Source organism: Crocodylus siamensis, chromosome 5 (assembly GCF_052110815.1).
Source record: "Crocodylus siamensis isolate JL-2025a chromosome 5, ASM5211081v1, whole genome shotgun sequence".
NCBI classification, from domain to species: Eukaryota; Metazoa; Chordata; order Crocodylia; family Crocodylidae; genus Crocodylus; species Crocodylus siamensis.
Genome location: NC_143399.1, coordinates 36,130,340 through 36,150,209, shown reverse-complemented (window position 1 = coordinate 36,150,209; position 19,870 = coordinate 36,130,340). Strand labels below are relative to the sequence as shown.

Here is a 19,870-nt window from a genome sequence, read left to right as displayed (position 1 = left end):
CATATTACAATAGTTCTCCTAGCTATAATACTAGAGACACAGCTTTTAAAATTTACTATGTAAAAATCCCAGCCCTTAGAAAACTAAGGCAGTCAACAGTGTTATAATCATGATTCGCCAACAGACAGTGCGTCAAGATAAAGCTACAACTAGGAAAAAAGTATGGGGAAGAGAGAGCCTAATTTGTCAATGAACTATGTGCCTCTACAAAAAGAATAATCAAACTATACTAGCTACTTAATGTTTGTTAGACTCTAGAACCCTGATAGTCTCTCCTTCAGCTCTGGACAAATAAACAGAAGCATCTTAAATAAATAAGATAATGCAAAAATATAGCAAACCAACAGGAATAATCAATGTTGGATGCGCTTCTTCAAGTCTACTCTTCAACCAAAGGAAATCTTGGTATCGTCTTCGAACTTCATATTCACTTGAGTCAAATTCACTACGAGATGTCTGAAAACCATAACAAAAAATTAAGATAGAAAAGCTAAGAATAATTAAAAATTGAAAAATTCTAATAGCAATTTAATACTGTAAGCGGTGATACAAATAAAACGTTTGAAAGGAAAGTGCACTTGTATTGTGAAAAGGTAAGTATAAAACGGTGCAAATGGAGTGACTTGTAATGTTTCAATTACTACCTTTATGCAAGCTTTTCTTTCCAATAACCAAAGTGCTTTTGAACTAGGTTATTCTCTTTCAAGTGGTTATGAAGCTGAATGTAAGAAAACACTATCTTTTAGCATTTTGAGGGTATGGACAAATGTACTTTTTAACAGCTTTAAAAGTATAAAAGAGCTGCCCCTCAGGAGAACACAACAGATGTTACATATGCATGATCCTGAAGTGATACAATTTGGCTTAACAATACTAACTTTGACTTGAATGACTCAAAACTAAAGTCTGAGTTGTTTTGCTACACTTCTGTTACTAAAGAATCACGGAAACAACAGCTACAACATAAAATCTTATATCAGTATCATTTTATAGGCATGCAATTGTTACATTTGTCTATACCCCAAATAAACTGGACTAGCTGAAGCATGCCTGTAAGACCTGCTGATATCACAGAATCATAGAAAATTCGGGTTGGAAGTATTTAACCAACCCCCCTGCTCAAAGCAAAACCATCCCCTGAGTAGGGGGTTAGACTAGATGACTTCCTGAGGTCTCTTTCAACCCAAATATCAGTAATGTACTCACATGTCCCCCTCTTATTTTTTCTTTTTTGAAGCCTGAATGATAATTTCTGAATGCTTTGGAATTGGCAGAATCACATACTTGTACTTCAAATCAATGTTGCTAAGAAAAATAGAAGAAAAGACACAGGACACAATCCCTCAACCATCCTATCTTCCCACAAAAAAACCTCTACCCCTATTGTATTAACATGCATAAAATATGAATTATGTGTAACAACAGAACAAAGATAGCTACCCTCATATCCTGTCAGTGTTTTAAGAATTGTTAATGTCCAATCTAAGTGTATCTTTTTAAGAATGAACAATTTCTATTTGATAATGTTTTAAATGAACCTTCAAAAAAGAAGCTAGAATACAGTACAGGAATTTAAGATAGCAATTCCCAAAGTGCAGTCTGAAGAGTGCATGCTGATAATCCCCAAGGATCTGGCTGGTCAAATAATTCTGGTTTTTCTCCTTATTTCCAAGTAAAAAATTGCATTCAGTAAAAAATTGCATTTAATCACACTAAATGGTTTCTGAATATTACCTTTTCATTTGAAAACTGCTGTATTGGCTACAAAAATTATATATAACTATGAAAGAGGAGGAGACTTTTCCCTATGATAGCAAAAGATCCAATAATAAGCAGTGGTGGATTAAAATTTATTGGGGCCCTGGGCAAACAGAAAAATGGAGGCCCCTCACCAGTAGAAGACAGGTTCCCTCTGTGCCTGCCAGGGGGCTGTGGCTGAGCCCACCCACCTCCTCAGCGTGTCTGGGGTGAGCCAGGTGGCAGAAGTGCTGCTGGGGTGAAGGCAGCCCCAACCCAAGCCCGACCTCTCCACCTGGCAGGTGTCGTACAGCCAGGGCCACGGTCCCCCAGTGCCATGGGATGGGCTGAGGCCAGCTTGAGGGGGGGAAGGAGATCATGGGCTCTGGCCCTGGCTTCACACCTGTCCTTCTGCCAGCCCAGGTGGGGTGGGATGGGGCTGTCTTGTCCCAGTGGTGCTGGTGGCTACCCACAGACAGCAGGGAGCGCGGCCACCCATGGGGCCTTCTGGCAACAGATGGCCCCAGGAAGCCACTCTCACCCTCAGAGAGCCTCGAGCCTACCCCTGTCCCCTTGCCCTGTCCCGGCTGGTGCACACTGCTCACCCCAAATCCCAGCAGCCAGGATACCTGCCTGGGCCATGCTGCCTCTGGCACTCCAGGGGGCCCTGACTGTGCATTAATCTACCCCTGATAACAGGAAAGCAGAAATGAAAGGCTTTGGGAGGAGGGAGGGAGGGGAGGTGGTATTAAGGTAAAAGCTACTGACAGTGAAGGACAAAGTTCATTTCCTTACAACCTACCCCCAGACTCCATGAGAACATACACCAATACAGTCTCTGCAAACTGAGTCTATGCTCTTATCTAATGTCCTTGCTGAGGAGCAAAGTAGTAAATGCCAATTCACAACAAAGAAAGCTCATTTCTAATTACTAAATTGTTATCTTTACAGCATTCAGTCATGTAAAGATGCACATGAGTAGCTTTGCTACCATATAAGAAATATTTACAAAATCTAAACAATAGTTTCAAATACCTTTACTGGGCTCTTAACTCATAGCACAATTAAATTAGGATTTGGAAATATTAGGATAATGCTGCAAGGGGGGGATATAAAAGCCCTTTAAACTACTTGAACACTTGAAAATTTTCAAGATATTAAGATGGCACTTATGCATTTAGAACTTATAACACTTAAGAATACCAATAAAAGCCTACCTTTGTAACAACTCTATAAGTAATGAAAGTCTCAATGGCAGTAATGTGGCTTTCAGGATCATCAACTGTAATGAAGAGGTCTCTTAATCCTGGCTCATCTTCAAACTTGTAATGGTTTATCATAGATAAGGGGGATGTTGGTATCAAAGGACTGAATGGATTTGCCTCAGCCAATGATGCATCCTATAGAAAAGACATTTGAAGTAATTTCCATTAATATATAAAGATACAAGTCTTTGGCATCAAAATAAATAAATAAATAAATAAGTAGCTCTGAAACAAACAGCTATAATGGTAAAATAAACAGAAAGTAAAATGTTAAAATTTGCTAGCAGGCAAATCTATTATGCTTTTCAGAATTCACTTCAACAAGCAGATAAGAAAGAAGAATTTAACTTATTTTATGACTGACAACAGAAGATCAGAACACTACATTTGACAAGTGTTATGAACAGCTTGAAAGAAAACTTACCTACAATGCAAGAATTAGTTGTCAATCCAAACACCAGGTAACTGTATGGGATACTTATCCAGCTCATTAAATTTGTTAAGAGGCCAATTATCCAGGCTGAAGAAGACTGAATTAACTTTAGCAGCTTGACCAAGGTGCATAAAAACTGATGAGTTTTTTAAAGTTTGTTTTAATATAAATGGGATGTTATATTTATTTCAAAGATATTTTCTTTTTTAAATATATTTAAAATTTGTAATCTAGAATTTGAAATTGAATTCAATTCATTTTAAATCTCCAACATTTTACAAGCTCATTTTCTTATGTGTCCAGATCATTTGAGGTAGTTTTATCTAATAAACAATTCAAAATGAAGTTTTTATGCTTTGTGTTTTTATGCTTTTTTAACATTTGACTTTCAATTTCCATCCACATGAAACTTAACAAAAATAATGACAAAAATAAGGATTAAGAACAGGCGACCAACTGGCAGCCTGAGTGTCACAAGTGGCATGGGCAGCTTCTGGGTGTGGCACATGGCAGATATGGGAGGAGACAGGCAGCATAGTAACATACAGGGCAGGAAGCAGAAAGCAAAGCAGCAAATTTCTGAGTGAGCATAGCGAAGGAAGGAGGAAGCAGAGCTCCAGATCAGGTGGGGGAAAGTGGCACTTGAGAAAGCTACGGGGCTAATTTGTGGCACACCTGCCCAAAAGGCTGGCTACCACTGATCAAGAACAAAAGGCATAATTCAGTTTTATGACATAATTAAAATGTAATATTCAAGAACCATGTTAAATAACTACTTATGTAAATATGTATAGGCATATTTTATTTTCTTGGTTAGTAAAAAGGGTATCAAATTTAGTATAGGGATATACTGAGTTGTAAATCATCAGAATTTAATAGCTGCCAGTCAAAAAGGTGTTTTTTCCTAAATAAAGGTTTAAAACATAGAGATGCAAATAAGATGAAAAATCATGATGAAAATCAGAGAATTAAAATCTACTCAATCTAAATCAATCCATCTAACTGATCAATATAGCAACTACAAATGATCTGTGGACTGCTTCCTGTAATTACCTATTTGAAGATATTTTATTTGTTGTTCATAATATCATTTAAATAATTTTAGGCATGCTTATTAATCAGAGAATCCTTGAGGTTTAAAAGATCAGCAATGTAAGAAATGAGTGGGGGGTGTTGTTTTTTTTTTTTAAATCAGTAGTACCAAGGTACACATTTTATAACTACACGTGCTGCTATCACTGAAGAACAGGCCTCCCTGGACTGAAAATGAAAGCTGTTACAAACCAGTGCCTAACAGGGCAGTTTGGGACTGCTGTGCTTTTGTGTGTGTGCATGTGCATGTGTGTGTGTGTGTGTGTGTGTGTGTTTGCGCACACACAAGTGCAACATCTCCATTTTTAGTTAAAACTGTATTATTCAGAAAGAAGTAGGTAGAATATCAATGTTAATACTTCTTCTCTTGGGAGAAAAGAGTGCTGTAGATGTTTAAAAGGTTACAGACTGTTAGTTTGCACCTCAGATTAAAATTCCATTGAAAGACAGTTCCCTCCAACCACAAAATAACCTTCAATACAATACTGGGACATCATTCCAGTGACGTTTCAGAAAAAGAAGCACAACCTAATAAATAATCAGAGCTTATTCCTCCTATCAAAGTATAAGCCACATATGAAGGACAATGTTTATCAGAAAATACCAAGCAAGATTATACAACAAGCATCTTGGTGGATATTCAAACATCATTTTAAAGTGGATGAGGTTTTTACAGCAAAGAAAAAAGGCACTGTCTAGCCCATAATCTTTGAAGTTAAATATATATTCAGCAACTTCCTGCAAGAAAGGAAGATGCATATACATTTAAATAACTTCAGCAGTAAAGTCAAGAAGGGTTTTCACATTTACCATTTCCAGTTGCTTTATCACCATCAGTGGGAAAAATGGATTTAACACACTGGCTAAATCAGAGATGGTAGCGCCAATGGGATGAAAAAAGTTTCAGATTACCCTCATTTTAATTTTACAGGCATGCTTGAAGACAGAATAGACACATTCTGTTTGAAGCTGGATATATAAAACTAAACAAGTTAGCAAATCAAGAGCTCATAAGGACAACTTTACAGAGCTGGATTCTTCTTGTCCATCCATTTTCAGGCAGCTAGTGGCATTCTCTTAAAAATTCCAGCACAAACCATTAATTTGTTCTTGCTTACTAGCTGTCAGTTCAACCCAAATCAGAGGTCACACTTTCTTTTGAGGAACCTATTTTCAAGACTTGAAACGTCTTTTACTTTGTGTTACAGAATAGTATGTCTCTGTATCAAACTGTGATTTCCAACTCACATTGTAACTCCCAGGTTGACAAATGTGATCTACATTACGTAACTGCAGATGCTTAGAGATACTAAAGATAGACCTAAAGCACACTGTTGCACACAGCTGCAACTGGCTTTGAATCAAGGGAGTTTACCACTAGAGCAGTTGGTTTCCTACAGGAAAAAGCCAAACTAGAAGGAACCATTGTACCCAGTTTGCTGTAAGTGGACTATCCAGAAGATGGCAGGGGGTCAGACTTGATGATCTGCTCAGGTCCCTTCTGACCCCAGAAACTATAAGATTACCTTCTGGTGGTCTGAAGCTGATTAGCTGGTCACCTGACAGGAAGGGGAAGGAATCTTATATAAGAGTAGCATTTATGCTCAACTCTCTCTAACTTATTCACATCTGCCAAGCAGAAGAACTGCATAAGGTAAGTCTACCCATGTACATACTCTCAGTGACCTAGGACACGCAAGACCGGGTAAGCATTAACTTATGGAAATGGATATGAAAAACAACAAAAGCCTAAAAATCTGTAAAAGTGGTCTGGTTTAAGGGTAAATATAACTGTCATTAAGTGACTCTTGTGCAAACCCTGTTTTCCTTGTTTTAAGTGCTCTGTGTTCTGAAAGGGTTAAACCACAAACTGGAAAGGTAGGGAAGTTTGCTTATGTGCTTGGGGCGATATGGGAGGTCTTAACACTTGTTCAGGGGCTCTGGTGGCTAGACCTGAAGTCCTACAACACAAAGAAAGAGGCCATACAGAGATTATACCTAAGAGCATTAATGCATGTGTAGACGTGCCCACTGATAACCTACTGGGGAACCTAGCTGACCCTCAGTTAACAACATCAGCACATAAACCCAGTTTGAGCTACCTGCCATTACTACAATACTATGAAATACTCCTTTACCTGGACTTAACAGTTTAAAATGCTAGAGAATGAGTAAATAATTGTTACTGTTCACAACTATTCTTCCTTCACGTAGTCAATAGTCTCTTTCTAGACTTTCTTTTAAGCTACTTTTAACACCTTTCTATGCCATTTCAATAAACTATATGAAATCCCAAAGGTGTGTTCATCCAACAGATCTACAGAATTACCAGTTTCAAGTAACTATTGCCTTCTACATAGGGTACTTAACCCTAAAAAGCTAACAGAATTGCCCTCAATATGATCCACTAATTAACAAAAGGTGAAGGTGGGTGTGTCTAAGGTGAGATTTGAGGGGAATGGCTGAAATAACAGTAACCAATATATCAGCCATGCTACAATTCCCTTCCCTGTTCCAAGGGTGTTGTTGTGGGACTAGAAGGAAATATGAAGTCCAATTTGCCTTTGACTTCAACAGGATCACAACTTAATTTGGAGTTTCTTTCCTCATCTTATTCTTCCCTGACCCAAACCTCAATGCCATCTCTCTCCTCTGGAGGTAGCGGCACTTCTTCCCAAATATAAACATGAAGTATATATTTAAGATGACCTTAACCTTTTGTCTCCCTTCTGTTTTTGAAAAGAACTACACATAAAATGCAAGGAATATTAAGCTCATTAGCTGTTTAAGACTTTAACAACTAGTACTGCATAGGAGCTTTACTATCAGTCATTTGATTAATTTTACCTGATTCCTTCCTATACACACTTAGTTCTTTGAGTATAGGGTATACTCTAGAATCTAGTCAGTTGGCTTGAGGTGTGGGGGAATAAATTAAAGTCATGCTTTCTTAGAAGCATAAAGCCAGTTGGTCCACATACAAGCAGAATGAGAACTATTTTCAAAATAAGCCAGACTAGACAGCAACACAGAAAAGGACATGTACTTACAAGAGCTGACACAACTCAGGCCTTTAGGGGATGGAAAATGTACATCAGCACAGAAAGGATCTGAATAACCATATAGTTGAGGGACATTCATTTTTAGACTGAAAATTAAACTATCTGGCTGTGCTTTGGTTGGCAAGTCACACTGTGATTACTCAGCTTGCTTATAAAAGCATGGAGCCAGAAGACTTCAGAAACCTAGAAGGAATTGTGCATTAAGGCACATTTATTATATATATAAAAAAAAAATGAAGAGAAGGCAAAGAAATCCATAACTGTAGAATATGCAGTATGCTATTCATTGTTGGATAGTTCTAACAGTATTTAAAGGAAAGCAGATATAAGCATTGGGTTTTCCCAAACTGTTCAAAATCTTGTTGTCGTATTCAAACTTCAGAGTTTACTGTTTAGAAATTTCTCTTGAAATTCAACTGGTGGTGGTGTGATAATGCTAATACTAAAACATGAGAGTATTGGCAAGATGGCAGACGTGCTTACAACAAAAGGTGAAGTCAAAGTCAGCTATCGGAGGTAGAAAGTTGGCCTGATGCTCCCTGCAGATGCTAAGGAAGAGAGAGAAGCCGCCAAACAGCAGTCTCCCCAGCATAAATTCCTGAATCTAGTGTAGTAAGGAAAAATGTACTATACTGCTGACTGAACAGTGGTTCTACCAAAAAGAGCTGCTGGTTACCAGTTACTACTCAAATACTCTGTGTGAGATTTTTGTTTCAGGTGTTGCTGTTCACACTGAATATACTGGACAGTTGAAACCACATGGGGAAGAAAAAGAGTTCTGGATAATATTGGCAATAAGGAGAGGAAGGTAATTAAAAGAGCACTAGCAGAAGTAAGGGTTGTCAAAGCCATAATTTTGGGACAAAGGTACCAAACCCCAAGTTTTTAATGCAGCACGTATATGGTAAGAGGCAATGCTACTAGCATTTGGAGGGGGGGGAGAGAGAGAGAGAGAGTGAAGCTGAAAAGAATGGTTTCATTAAAAAAGCAAGCAGCGAAGGGAAAGAAACTACATATTATACCCCTATTAATATTTAACACAAAGGATGTTTTTAATAGCAGTAAAATGAGGAATTCAAGGTTTTCTGAGATGTCTGAATTGCTGATCTTGCCATGATCTGCACAGAGTTCATTCCCAGGCTCAGGTACAGAACTTAGTGGAACGGGTTCAATAAATAACACAATGCATCTGCCAACTTTTAAATCTAGTCAGCTTCAAAAATGGATTTAAATAGGTGCCCCTGTCTTGTACCAATTAGTGATTTCCTTTTTAACAGTATCTTTTCCTTCTCTTGTAACATTAACCCACACAAATGGAAAATTCTAGGGACCTTATACTGCGAATGAATGTACCAGAGAAGATCCAACTGTCCCACTGAATAAGGATTGCACCAGATGATCCTGCAAACTTATTAGGACCTAAAATCTACGTGTAGTAAAGAATGCTGGTGCCTAACAAATTAGGCTCTTGCCCTCAGAGTAGAACACCTAAACCTGTTGGGCACCTCCCTATACACTACACAGAGACTTGGGCATCTGAAAATGAAGAACCAAAAAACTTGCCTACTAATCAGGGATGACCTAGAATTAGGCAATAGGAAACATTGCACTTAGGAATCTATCCCTCTTTGGAGCTTGGATATGTGACTCAAGGCTTCAAGGAGGTGCCTCCATAAAGCCAGGATACAGACTGGAATCCTGTCACAAATGCAGGGTCCTATACTTCATCTTTGAAAGAACTGAGCAAGGCTTTAAGCCCAGCTGGATGAGGACATGATGATGGTATGCATGTACCCTTTTCACAATCTAGTGGTTCAAGCAACCACTTGTGATTCAAGAATGGAAATGAACCTGGGGTTCAAGGTCTTCGTCAACCTGAGGGGGCTCAAACTCACATCTCCCATCTTTTAGAAGAGTTTCCTAATCACAAAGGTAGAAGAGAGACTGGATGGGTGTACATTTTACCCCTCCTATTGAAACTATTCTTCTGCGTAGAACTCAGGACTCTGTCCTCCCACCCCCCTCTTCCCAGAAGAATGACCTTACTGGTAGACTCATGTATTCTCTGGTCTCAGGAGTCTCTGTTGTACAGTGACAGTTTTGAGTTTTGTCAAAAGGCGTAATGATGGCCCTTACTTGGCCTAGATCAGCATTTGCCAACCAGTGTGCTGCAGCATACTGGTGTGCCATCAGACATGAGCAGGAAAACAGTGGAATTTTGGGGAGCCAGCCCCCCCCCCCCCATCTGTCTGCAGCAGCAGCAGGCAGGGGGCATGGCTCCAGGCAGTGCTTCAAGTGCTGCACCACCCCACCTGGTGCCACTTCATGTCTGATCGCATGCCATCCCCTCCCCCCTTCACCCTCCCCAGTGCTGCTCTGCGTTTGGCCATGCGCCACCCACCTCCTCTTCTCCACCTCCCCTGCCCCGGGTCCAAGTCTGGTGTGCTGCAATTTTCTTTAATTTATGTAAGTGTGCTGTGGGATGAAAAAAGTTGGGAAATGCTGGCCTAGATTATGGCATAGCTGTTGGTTTGTAGACATACAGAAATGGTTTGTTTCAGTAGTGCTACGCTCCTCCAGGATGTCCATTGTCTTCAGACCCTCTGTAGTATAAGAATATTTAGAGGAGTATGTCTTCAAGTTGCTACACTTAAAAATACAATTAAATTTAGCAACTAATTTAGGGAAAGAAAAAAATTGGATTTCAATCAAGAGGTCTTGTGCATACATCTGACAACAAAAACCCAACTCGCCCTAAAGCACATAATTGTTCATGTGTTACTTGATACTCTGCCTCTCCCACCTTTGGATAAAAATGAGCTTCATTTTGAAGACAGAATATTTTTTAAACAGGAACTTTTAGTTAGGTACCCAATTTTTAAAAGCTTTTCTTATTCTTTCATCAAAGCAGGAATTACAGTTGTCAAAGATGGAAAACTTTTTTGCAAGGGCTTCCAGAGGTTCTAATTTTGTTTTGTTTTCCTGAACTCCAAGGAAAACAGCAGTCATTTGTTTGCTCTTCCAACAGAAGCCTTTCCCAAATTTACCCCAGAAACAAGGCTACATAATGCGGCAGAGTGTGTATTTAGTATAGTCATTAGATTTTCTTAAAAAGAATCTTAGTGGTCAGACAAAAGCAGCAGATCCTCAAAATATGTAAACTTTCACAAGACCACTTGACTTAAATGGACTTGTTGACTTAAATGGAGCTATAGCAGTCTATACCAGTTGAGTATCTGCCATGAACTTAGGTGCAAAAAAGGCAAACTGATCCAAAAGGCCCATAAATGCAAATGGCTAGTGAAGAATTTAAGTAGGGCTGGTCCAGAATACTTACTAATATTTATTTACTAAATAGCTTGGAAAATATAGATTCATTATAACTTGCCATTTTAACACAAAATACATCAGTCTGAGTGAAACTTTAGTCTTGGAGGTCTCTTAATTACTCTATTTACTCAAAACCAAGCTGGCCCTGAATTTAAGATGAACCCCCAATAATTAGATTCTATACAAGGAAAATGTATAAATTTGCTATAATTTTCAAGTATAGAACTAAATTACCATAGAGTTTCCTTAAACATGTCCCCCACCTTCCCTAAACTGCTACAGCTGGGAAAATAGTGGCTGGGGAGGGCAGCAGGAGACTTCCCCCTCCAGCCTTCCTGCCACTGGCATCCTGCTCACCCCCAGGTCCTTGTACTCTGTCTCTTTCCCTCCCACCCTCCTTACTGTCAGATGCTGCTTGAGCTCTGTTCCCTCCTGGAGCATAGCACATGGACACTCTGCTCTTGCCAGGCCATACAGCAGTGTCAGCATTGCTCACTGGCTGGACAAGGGACAGAGTTTCGATGTGCTCTGTGCCCAGCAAAGAACCCAGCCAAAGCCAGAGTCGAACTGCATGTAACAGTAAGGGGGTAAATGAGAAGTGGAAGCAGGGGCAGGAGGCTGCTGTGGGTCTGACTCTAGCCGCAACCCAGGCTCAGGGCCAGTCACAGCTGCAGCAGCTGCGCCCCCCCCAAAAAAAACCCCCAACAACTTTGTATGCATATCTGAGTGCCTTTCCCCACAAACTGGACAGAAAAACACTGTTTTGATTTGTGTAAATGCAGTAAGTAGAGGAGGAGAGACCCTAGAAAAGCCTCTATATCGTAACCATATATCGTATATAGTTACGCTATTTGCCCAAAAGCTAGAAACGGGACTTGAAACCAGAACTTCCCTTGGATGTGGGCCCCTCTGGGGTAGCTGAATACTTGTGTTCATGGACAAAAAAAATCTCAATGTCTAGCTTTTTTTTGTTGTTGTTCTATTGTGGAATTGAAGAAGTTTTTCCAAGAGAAAATAATGCTTTTTAACCAGCCCAAGTGTAACACAAGTTTCAAAATGTAATAGAACTTGCTGTCTTCATAAAAAATTTCAGCCTATTTAATGAAATACCTTCTAGCCCTTGTATGAAGGTCACAATATCTTTTCAAGCTTTCACAGCTAGTGCTGTTGATTAAGAGATTCACTTGGGGTAGACCTGGTCTGCGAAAACAACATTGTCTATATTGGGTCATCCCACTAGTAATAATGGGTCCACTGATCAATCCGAGAGATTAAAGTGATACACATGGAACTTCAAAAGAGGAGAATGAAGGGACCAAGTCCATCCTCATAAGTTACCTTTTCTGGACTAAATCGCTTACCTTTTGAATCTGGCAAAAGAAAGTTGAAAAAGAAAATAAGTCCTATATTTTGAGTACCTTATAAAGCAAGCCCAGTTAAGGCTGACAAGGTATTCTTTTCAAAGTAGACAATATCAGGTTAAAGAGTCATATATTTTCCATAAAATAAATTGCTCAAAATATGAATGTCAACTTTATTGATCGAAGTTTTACCAAATTTTAATAATGATGCTTTTTTACCATTTGCTATGTAGTCGATCTTCACTGCCTGAGAAACTCAGAGTGAAGTTAAGTTATGTTTGAGCATTACTGCCCTTTTCAGACTACAAAGTTTCCAGAGCACTATTTTTAGAGAGAGCCTTGGTTTACCCCACCACTAACTTGTTTTTGATGGGAACTTTAGGTTTTTGGGGAAAAAAAAGTTTTGTTTTGTTTTGTTTTTTAATAAAAGCTAATTTTGAAGCCAATTTTGGCCCACTAGCTTCTTCATTAGTATATGGAGCGTATACAACATATAATCCAAATTCAGCCGTCAGTTCATTGCAACAATCCAGGTGTTTGGAAAGAAGCCAAGTTGATCTGTGAACTCGGGGAAGAGTATGGCTTTGCAGAGTTCTGAGTTTGCTCAATGCCGCTGACAGCATAAGACATTGAGTAATGTTGCAGTTATGTTGTAGCCATGATTCTCAAGGAATTATGCAAAAAGCTGGAATTTTTGTCAGTGATAGCTTTTGTTGGACCAACTGCCTAGCTGGAATTAGTCTTAGACAAGCTTTTAAATGCAAAAAGCTTCACAGATTTCCAGCATCTGAAAGGATCCGAACTGAAGTCTGCCTTTTAAAATATAGTTTCCATTGCTTATGTACAAGTGCAGATGTCCAAGATGAAAAAAGATATTGTACAGTTAGTGTGGTGAAGTCTGTTATACTTCTAGAAATAACTCATCACTTTGCATACCTTAACAACTGTTATGTTTTCAGTATAGCTAAGCAATAGTTTTATGAACCCAGATGGCAGATATTCTAAGTATGGATACTTGGAAAACATAACTGTAACCCCTATTTTATTTCAAATGTTCACCTTTTAATAGTTAAGGTACACCATCCCCTGATTATCAAGCCATAGCATAATTGGGAGACTACACTGAATTAGCAGGAACAAGGATGTCTTCAAACTGGAACTTAATGCCACCTGGGAAAATCTGCCTTAATCAAATGTGGATAACCAGGTGGAACGCAAGGACTTCTGACATAACAGGTGGTCAGGTTAAAATGTTGCGATACTCAAACCATAGCTTCTAAGCCTCAGCCAGCTTCACTTATCCTCTGTGGGTTTTTATACCAAATAGTACTGTTTTTTGGGTTTTGTTTTTTACGTGAAAGCACTGAGCATGTCTTTCTAGCAATCCTAAATAATACAATGCATACAGTTATATACTGTAGCTTTTACTTTTCCCTTTTGAATTCCAGTGTTTGCCACAATTCCCCTTGGAGCACACATCATTGTGGCTCCTGAGTCAGTCAGTGACGCTAGGCTAAATAATCTATTTGACCCTTCTAGCTTTAAACTCTGAGTTGCATACAGACACTATTTTTTTTTTTTTTTTTTAAAAAGCTACCTGGCCCCCAAACCAAAACAACAGTACTTTACTTTAAACTTGGCATGCCCCCACCAAGATTAAAGTGCACATCTGTATAGACTGTGGACTTCAGTGGGGCTTTTTAGCACTTTCAGCTTTAGATAGAAGTGCCAAAAAGCCCTGCTGAAGCACCCAATCTACAGAGATCCTTCAGAGGCAGGTCAAACTAATGTGCTGCCTCTTTCAGTAAAGCATGGTATGTGTTTGGTTTGGTTTTTTTTCTTTCTTCCCCCTGCCCCCCGCCCCAATATCTGTCAGCAGCCATAATAGACTATGCATAAGTGTTCACAGTGGAGGGGGCGCAACTCCACACAACTGCCTTTGCTACTGTCAGGCACTGGCTTCAGCCAGGCTGCAGCCCCATGCCCCACCATCCGCGCAGAAATCTTGGGAGAAGCAAGCAGGGAGGGGTGAGGCATGTGCTCCCCTATGCCTTCCCCATGAGTCACCTATACTCTGAGCTTCAGGTATTTAGTGCTAGTTAGAAAGCATGACTTTTAATAATGCCTAGCACTTAAGTTTATACAACTACCTTTCCAGTACAACTGTTTATACCCAATATATTCTCCACAGTACCTTTTTAACAGAAACAAGGTTTGATGAAATTCTGAAAACACACGTTCAGTTTTAATTATGATCAGTCCTACATGTGACATCTGACCCCAGACATGTTGCACTGAACTCTATCTCAGTATTAGCTGACTACGTGGGCTATTATTTTGAAGTGTTATCAGATTTTTTTTTTTTTTTTATGATTCACAACTCATAAATGATTCATGTCTGCAATCTCCATCCAGAGATTACAATCCATGCAATCAAAACAAACCTAATGCTGATGTAATAAAATGTTACTTTCCATAAATTTGGTAAGCAAATCAATAAACCTTTTCAAATAAGAAAGATATTTAATGTCTTCTGTCTGTAATCTGAGACACTTCTGTTTTAATTTTGTAGACTTAGAAACTTGAGGCTCATAGGGCAGGTGGCCATTACATTAATATCCAATATACTGTATCAGATTTGGCCAGGACAGTCTCAGATTTCATGGGACAGTCCTGGCCAGTTGGTGGGAATTGAAACAGAAGTCCTGGAATCTCAGGGAGGTGGGGTGCAGTCTGGTGGGTAGGTGGCGCAATGTGATGCTCTAGGCAGGTGGCTGGGCAGGCACCACTACTGCTGTGCGGAAGCAAGGCAGGTGGACTGGAGCAGTGCCCAGCCCACCTCCAGCTGCTGCCCAAGAGGAGCCAGGCCAGGCATGTGTGGGTGGGGTGGCACCTGCTCCAGTCTACCTGCCTTCCTCACACAGCAGCAGGGGTGCCTGTCTGCTCACCCACCTGCCTGGTATACCATGCTGCTCCACCTCCCCACGGGACTGCGCCCTGTGCCCCTCCCTGTCTGCTCTGGCCTGCAACAGTGCTGCTGACTTGGAGGAGAGGAGGGCAGTGTTCTGGATTCCCTTAAAAAATGGTCACCCTACTTGTACATTTCTTTTCTTTAGTCTAGATTTAGTAGCATATTCTCTACCAGCACTTGAACATTGATTCCCTTGAAGTGGTAAGGAAAAAATCACTTTCTGATGTGTTGGATTGATATATTAATACCTCTGAGTAACAGTGTACCTGCCTATACTTGATTTCCTTTTAAGTTTTATTTCAGCTTCTACACTTTAGAAACATCACTGGCCATTTCGCCAGTTAAAACAAAAGAATCGTATGTGGGGAAAAAAAAAATTACAAACCAACAAAAGCCAACCAGTTAGAATTGTAATATTTCTTCATTCAAGAGGGAAGAGAACTGTATCCACTCAAGGTGTGAAAGCACAAAGGATTCTGCAAAACCACAGTACAACAAAATAAAGTCATGGTGCTACCGCTCAGGCCTTGTATCCAGGCACCCAGACAACACAAAGAACCACTCTTTTGAAGCCAAATCCAAAATGAGGCCCTAAAAAGCAAGTAGCCTGCAAACTCTTCCAAATGCCTACCCCTATTATTACTGCCAACGTAGTGAAAAATTAGTCAGGCCTCAATCATGAGATTTGCTTTGTTGGTTTTGGGGGGGTTTTTAACTAGATTTTGAGCTTTTTGGATAACTTCAATCATGTTTTCAACCCTTTCATCCTCTTCCCAATTTATTATTATTATCATCGTCATCATCATTATTGACTCCAGGAACTGGAGTATTAGACAACAAATATCGAGAGATTAACGATAAAAAAGCAAAAGAGTTGGCAATGCTAGTTTCATGCAGTCTGAGATTACTGAACATAGTTAATGGTGTATGTCTATGTGCATACATTTCATCAATTTATTCCCTTGGTACCAAAGCAAAATATCAGTGTATAAATTGAGAAAAATAGATATTATATACATATTTTAAACTGTTATTGAAAAAAAAAAAACAACCTTGAAGAACTACTCTGAAATGTGCACGTTACAGAGCTTAAATATTGTTTGCACATTACATAACTGAAACCCACATAGTACTCCAATATAGATACATGCATTTGTATACAAGTTCTGTAACTTAATCACAGAAGTCCCAGTAGTTACTTATTATTTACACTTACTGAAAATTATTACATGATAATTTAAAGAGGAGCTGCCTATTAGATATGTCCAAAACAACAAAAGTAGTCAAGACAAAAGAATCTCGAACTTCCAGAAGCTATTGATCTGTTAAAGAACACAAAGTTTAGTACAGGAAGTGCTGCAGGATAACCAGGCTTTCCATAGTGTAGCTACTGGTCCCTGCCTCTACCTGGAGGCTTTTCATAGTAACACAGACTCACCCGCACCACCCAGGCCAACTGCTTGCATGATAATAAACAGCCAAGTGAGAGAGTGGAGTTTGCACCCATGGACAAACCCAGCCACAAATGCCACCATAAGGGGAATGACTGAGAGCCAGGGTTTTAGTTTCCAAAATGCCCACTGAAGAAGTGGCTCTACTTAATTTAATGCAGTGGAGAGAGTGGTGGGGAACACCTGAAGAAGGAAAGACAAGAAGTCATCCAAGTGCTCCCTAGCTGGCAGAAAGGGAGAAGGAACTTGGCAGAGGCTGTGGAGACGCTCTGCAAAGCCAGGCTCTTTCCTTCCTTAGTTCCCAGATCATCTTGGCTCTGTCCTCAGATCCTCCCAAGATTGTTGTAATGAACTGTTGGCTGAGTGTGGCTTATATTTTGTAGGCTAGGCTCTACAGAGTAAAGTGGAAACTATCTAAAGCCGTCACAAAACCCTTCTGTATCTAATCGATGGGGAATGTGAGAGAACACCTCTCTTCCCGCTCTCCCCCCAAATACCATGGCAGCACTGCGGCTTTGCAACTTGTGAACGGACCCGGCCTTGTGCCTGCCTGCAGGCCGGGAGGCAGAAGCCCCCTGCGTCCCAGGGCAGGAGAGGGCGCCGCGCCAGGGCTGGATCGCACAAGGCAGGAGACGGGCCAGGCGGCCTCGCCAGCTCCCAGCCACGTTGTCCGCCTCCAACTGCGCTGCGCAGCCCGGCGGCGGCTCCGGCTCCGGCGGCGGCTCCGGCTCCCAGGAGCTCTTCGAGGGCAGCAGCGTCCCCTTGTGCAAGGGCCGGGGCTGGGCCCCTCCTGCTGCCTCCGCTTTGCAGAAGTGCCAGGGATGCGGGGCAAAGGGCAGGGAGGGCGCGGGGCTGCCCCGTACCTTGCTGAAGACCTCCAGGTCCTCCTCGTCGTCGTCAAACGCCAACGCGTCCGGGGACACGGGGGGCTCGGGGCAGGGCGGCGGCGGCGGCGGCGCTTCCCCGCGCTCCGGCTCCATCCTTCCCCGCCGAGCCCGGGCGGCCGCCCCGCCCCGCACTGCGCCGCTCCCCCGGGCGCGGCAATTGGCTGCCGGCGGCGCCCGCCCCGCCGCAGTGCGCAGGACTGGAAGCGGCGGCCGAGGGGGCCGGCCGGCCGGCTTCCTTCCGCCGCGGGCAGCCGGGCCGGGGCTGCGGGCTCTGCCGCGGCCTGTGCGGGGCAGGGAAACGCAGCGCAGCGGCTGACGGGCGGGGGCCTCGAGGGCAGCGGTTGTCAAACGCTGACTTCGCGCACCAGCACCTAAACACGATGCAACCTGAAGTGCCACCACCAGGTTTTTCGGTTCCACCTTCAGTACCACCCGCAAACTTCTGTCATATAAAGTAATGACAACCACTGCCGGGCTGTCTGCGTGCCGGCCGTGGTACCCGCAGGGCAGGCTGAGAGCCCCTGCCTGGGCCGCGCTCAGCCGACCTTGTTCAAACGGCTGCATGTACACTCCGTGCACGTCCCCCTTACACAGGCACACCCGCACCCTTAGTTACTCTTTTGGCCCAAGTGATGAATGCGGGGGCTTACGTGCTCTGTGCATGTGTCTCTCGCTCTGCCTCAGTTGCTCGGGGGCTTACGCACACAGGGTGACCCTAGAGTAGACACACGTGCATCCACACACAGTTACTCCACACACACATTTAGTTACTCCACACGTGTGCACTCGCACACTCTCAGTTACTCCACACACACATGCTTTTAGTTACTCTTGGCCAAAATGATGAATTGAAGAGGGGTGGGGGATGGTCCTACGTCAGAGCTACTTGTTAGGGCAGTTCTGTTACTGAAGAAACCCGCACACAAAGTCCCGCTTCGTAGGTGCGGAGGACTGCGGGCAGTTTCGTTCCCAGCGAGCTGGGTGCCTAAGTTCTGTTTCTCCTCAGCGCACGTTCACCACTGCTGCTCTGCCTCACTGTCTCTAATGCACGCAGCTGTGAAGCCAATCTACAGGCTTCTGTGTTAGCAATCATAAAATATATGGGTTGGCTGTGACCTGTCATATCCCTTGGATAGTCTTGCTATATTTGTAGCTGTCTCCTCTAATGAAAGGGCCTAATTGCTCTTTCTGTTGACCCTGAAAGAAGGCGCATTCATTGACTTTATGAGGTCAGGGATTGTCTTTGGGTCACAGACTCACTTGATAGCACTTTCACATACTACTGCAACTTTCACATACCAATACATTACATCCAGAGAAAGACATTAAAAATATTAAAGTTGCAAAGTCAAATGTTCAAAAATTAGAAGATACCAGTATTAAGGCTGCCCCGCCATCCCTAAGTCATCACCCTTGTGCTTATACATTATGTTCTTTAATTATATGAGTGTACTAAATTTTTCACAGGACTCTTGCCTCATTCAGTGCAAAGTGTGGATGGTTCTCTGCAAATGAAGCCAAACTATGAAGCAGATGAGGCTGATATTTGCAGAAAATTTGCCTTGTTTATTGCAGAGATGGTAAGATGCTTATGAATTTTGGAAAAAAAGAAAGGATGTTCTTATCATTTGGGAAGTTGAATGCCACCTTGGAAAACTGGGATCTGTCTCTGCCTGAACCACAGGATTTATGTCTGATGTCAGGCAAGTCATTAAACCACACTTTTCACAGTTGGCCATCATAATTTGTGCACCACATTTTCTGGCTGTCCAATGTGGCATACCTAAATTCAATGGGAGTTGTGTTTTAAACCTAGAATGTAATAAAATTCTAAGGGTATGTGTAGAGGAAACAAGGGGCATATGTGCACGACACTTTAAAGTGGGTTAAATGCGTTTGCACTGCTTTAATAGTGTTTGTGTTTGCACATATCAGCGGTGTATTGCGCATTAATTCCAGCCACTGTAGTACATTCAGCGGCATAATGTTCTTTAAATGACTTTGGGGTGCAGCAAACTAAAACACCTCTCTATGGAGAGAAGCACCAGGCTCCATGCAGCTCAGTCCCTGCTTGGAAAATGGGAATAATAATATTCCCTACTCCCAGAGGCGTTACAAAAGTAATCTATTCACATTTGTGAAGTAATGCAGAATAGCCCATGAGGCAATTCATTAGTATTCAGTGCTGCACAATAAATGAGGTCTTGGGTCACATATTAAATGAGACAGATAAAAAAAATTGGATACTTGAACTTCATTCAGACAAGGGAAAAACATGTGA

At 41.6% G+C, this 19,870-nt stretch overlaps 1 protein-coding gene across 1 annotated transcript in view; it reads right to left on the bottom strand.

Moving 5' to 3' along the window:
• The window catches only part of SNX7 (sorting nexin 7), a 64,982-nt gene extending 47,257 nt beyond the window's left edge, over positions 1 to 17,725 (bottom strand). Inside the window, exons 1-3 of the mRNA XM_090048502.1 lie at positions 17,566 to 17,725; positions 2,955 to 3,137; positions 346 to 456 (exon numbers count right to left, since the gene is read on the bottom strand). Coding sequence (XP_089904628.1) covers positions 346 to 456; positions 2,955 to 3,137; positions 17,566 to 17,682 — 411 coding nt within the window. The 5' untranslated portion in view covers positions 17,683 to 17,725. The remainder of the gene's footprint in view (positions 1 to 345; positions 457 to 2,954; positions 3,138 to 17,565) is intronic.
• Positions 17,726 to 19,870: the final 2,145 nt, after the last annotated feature.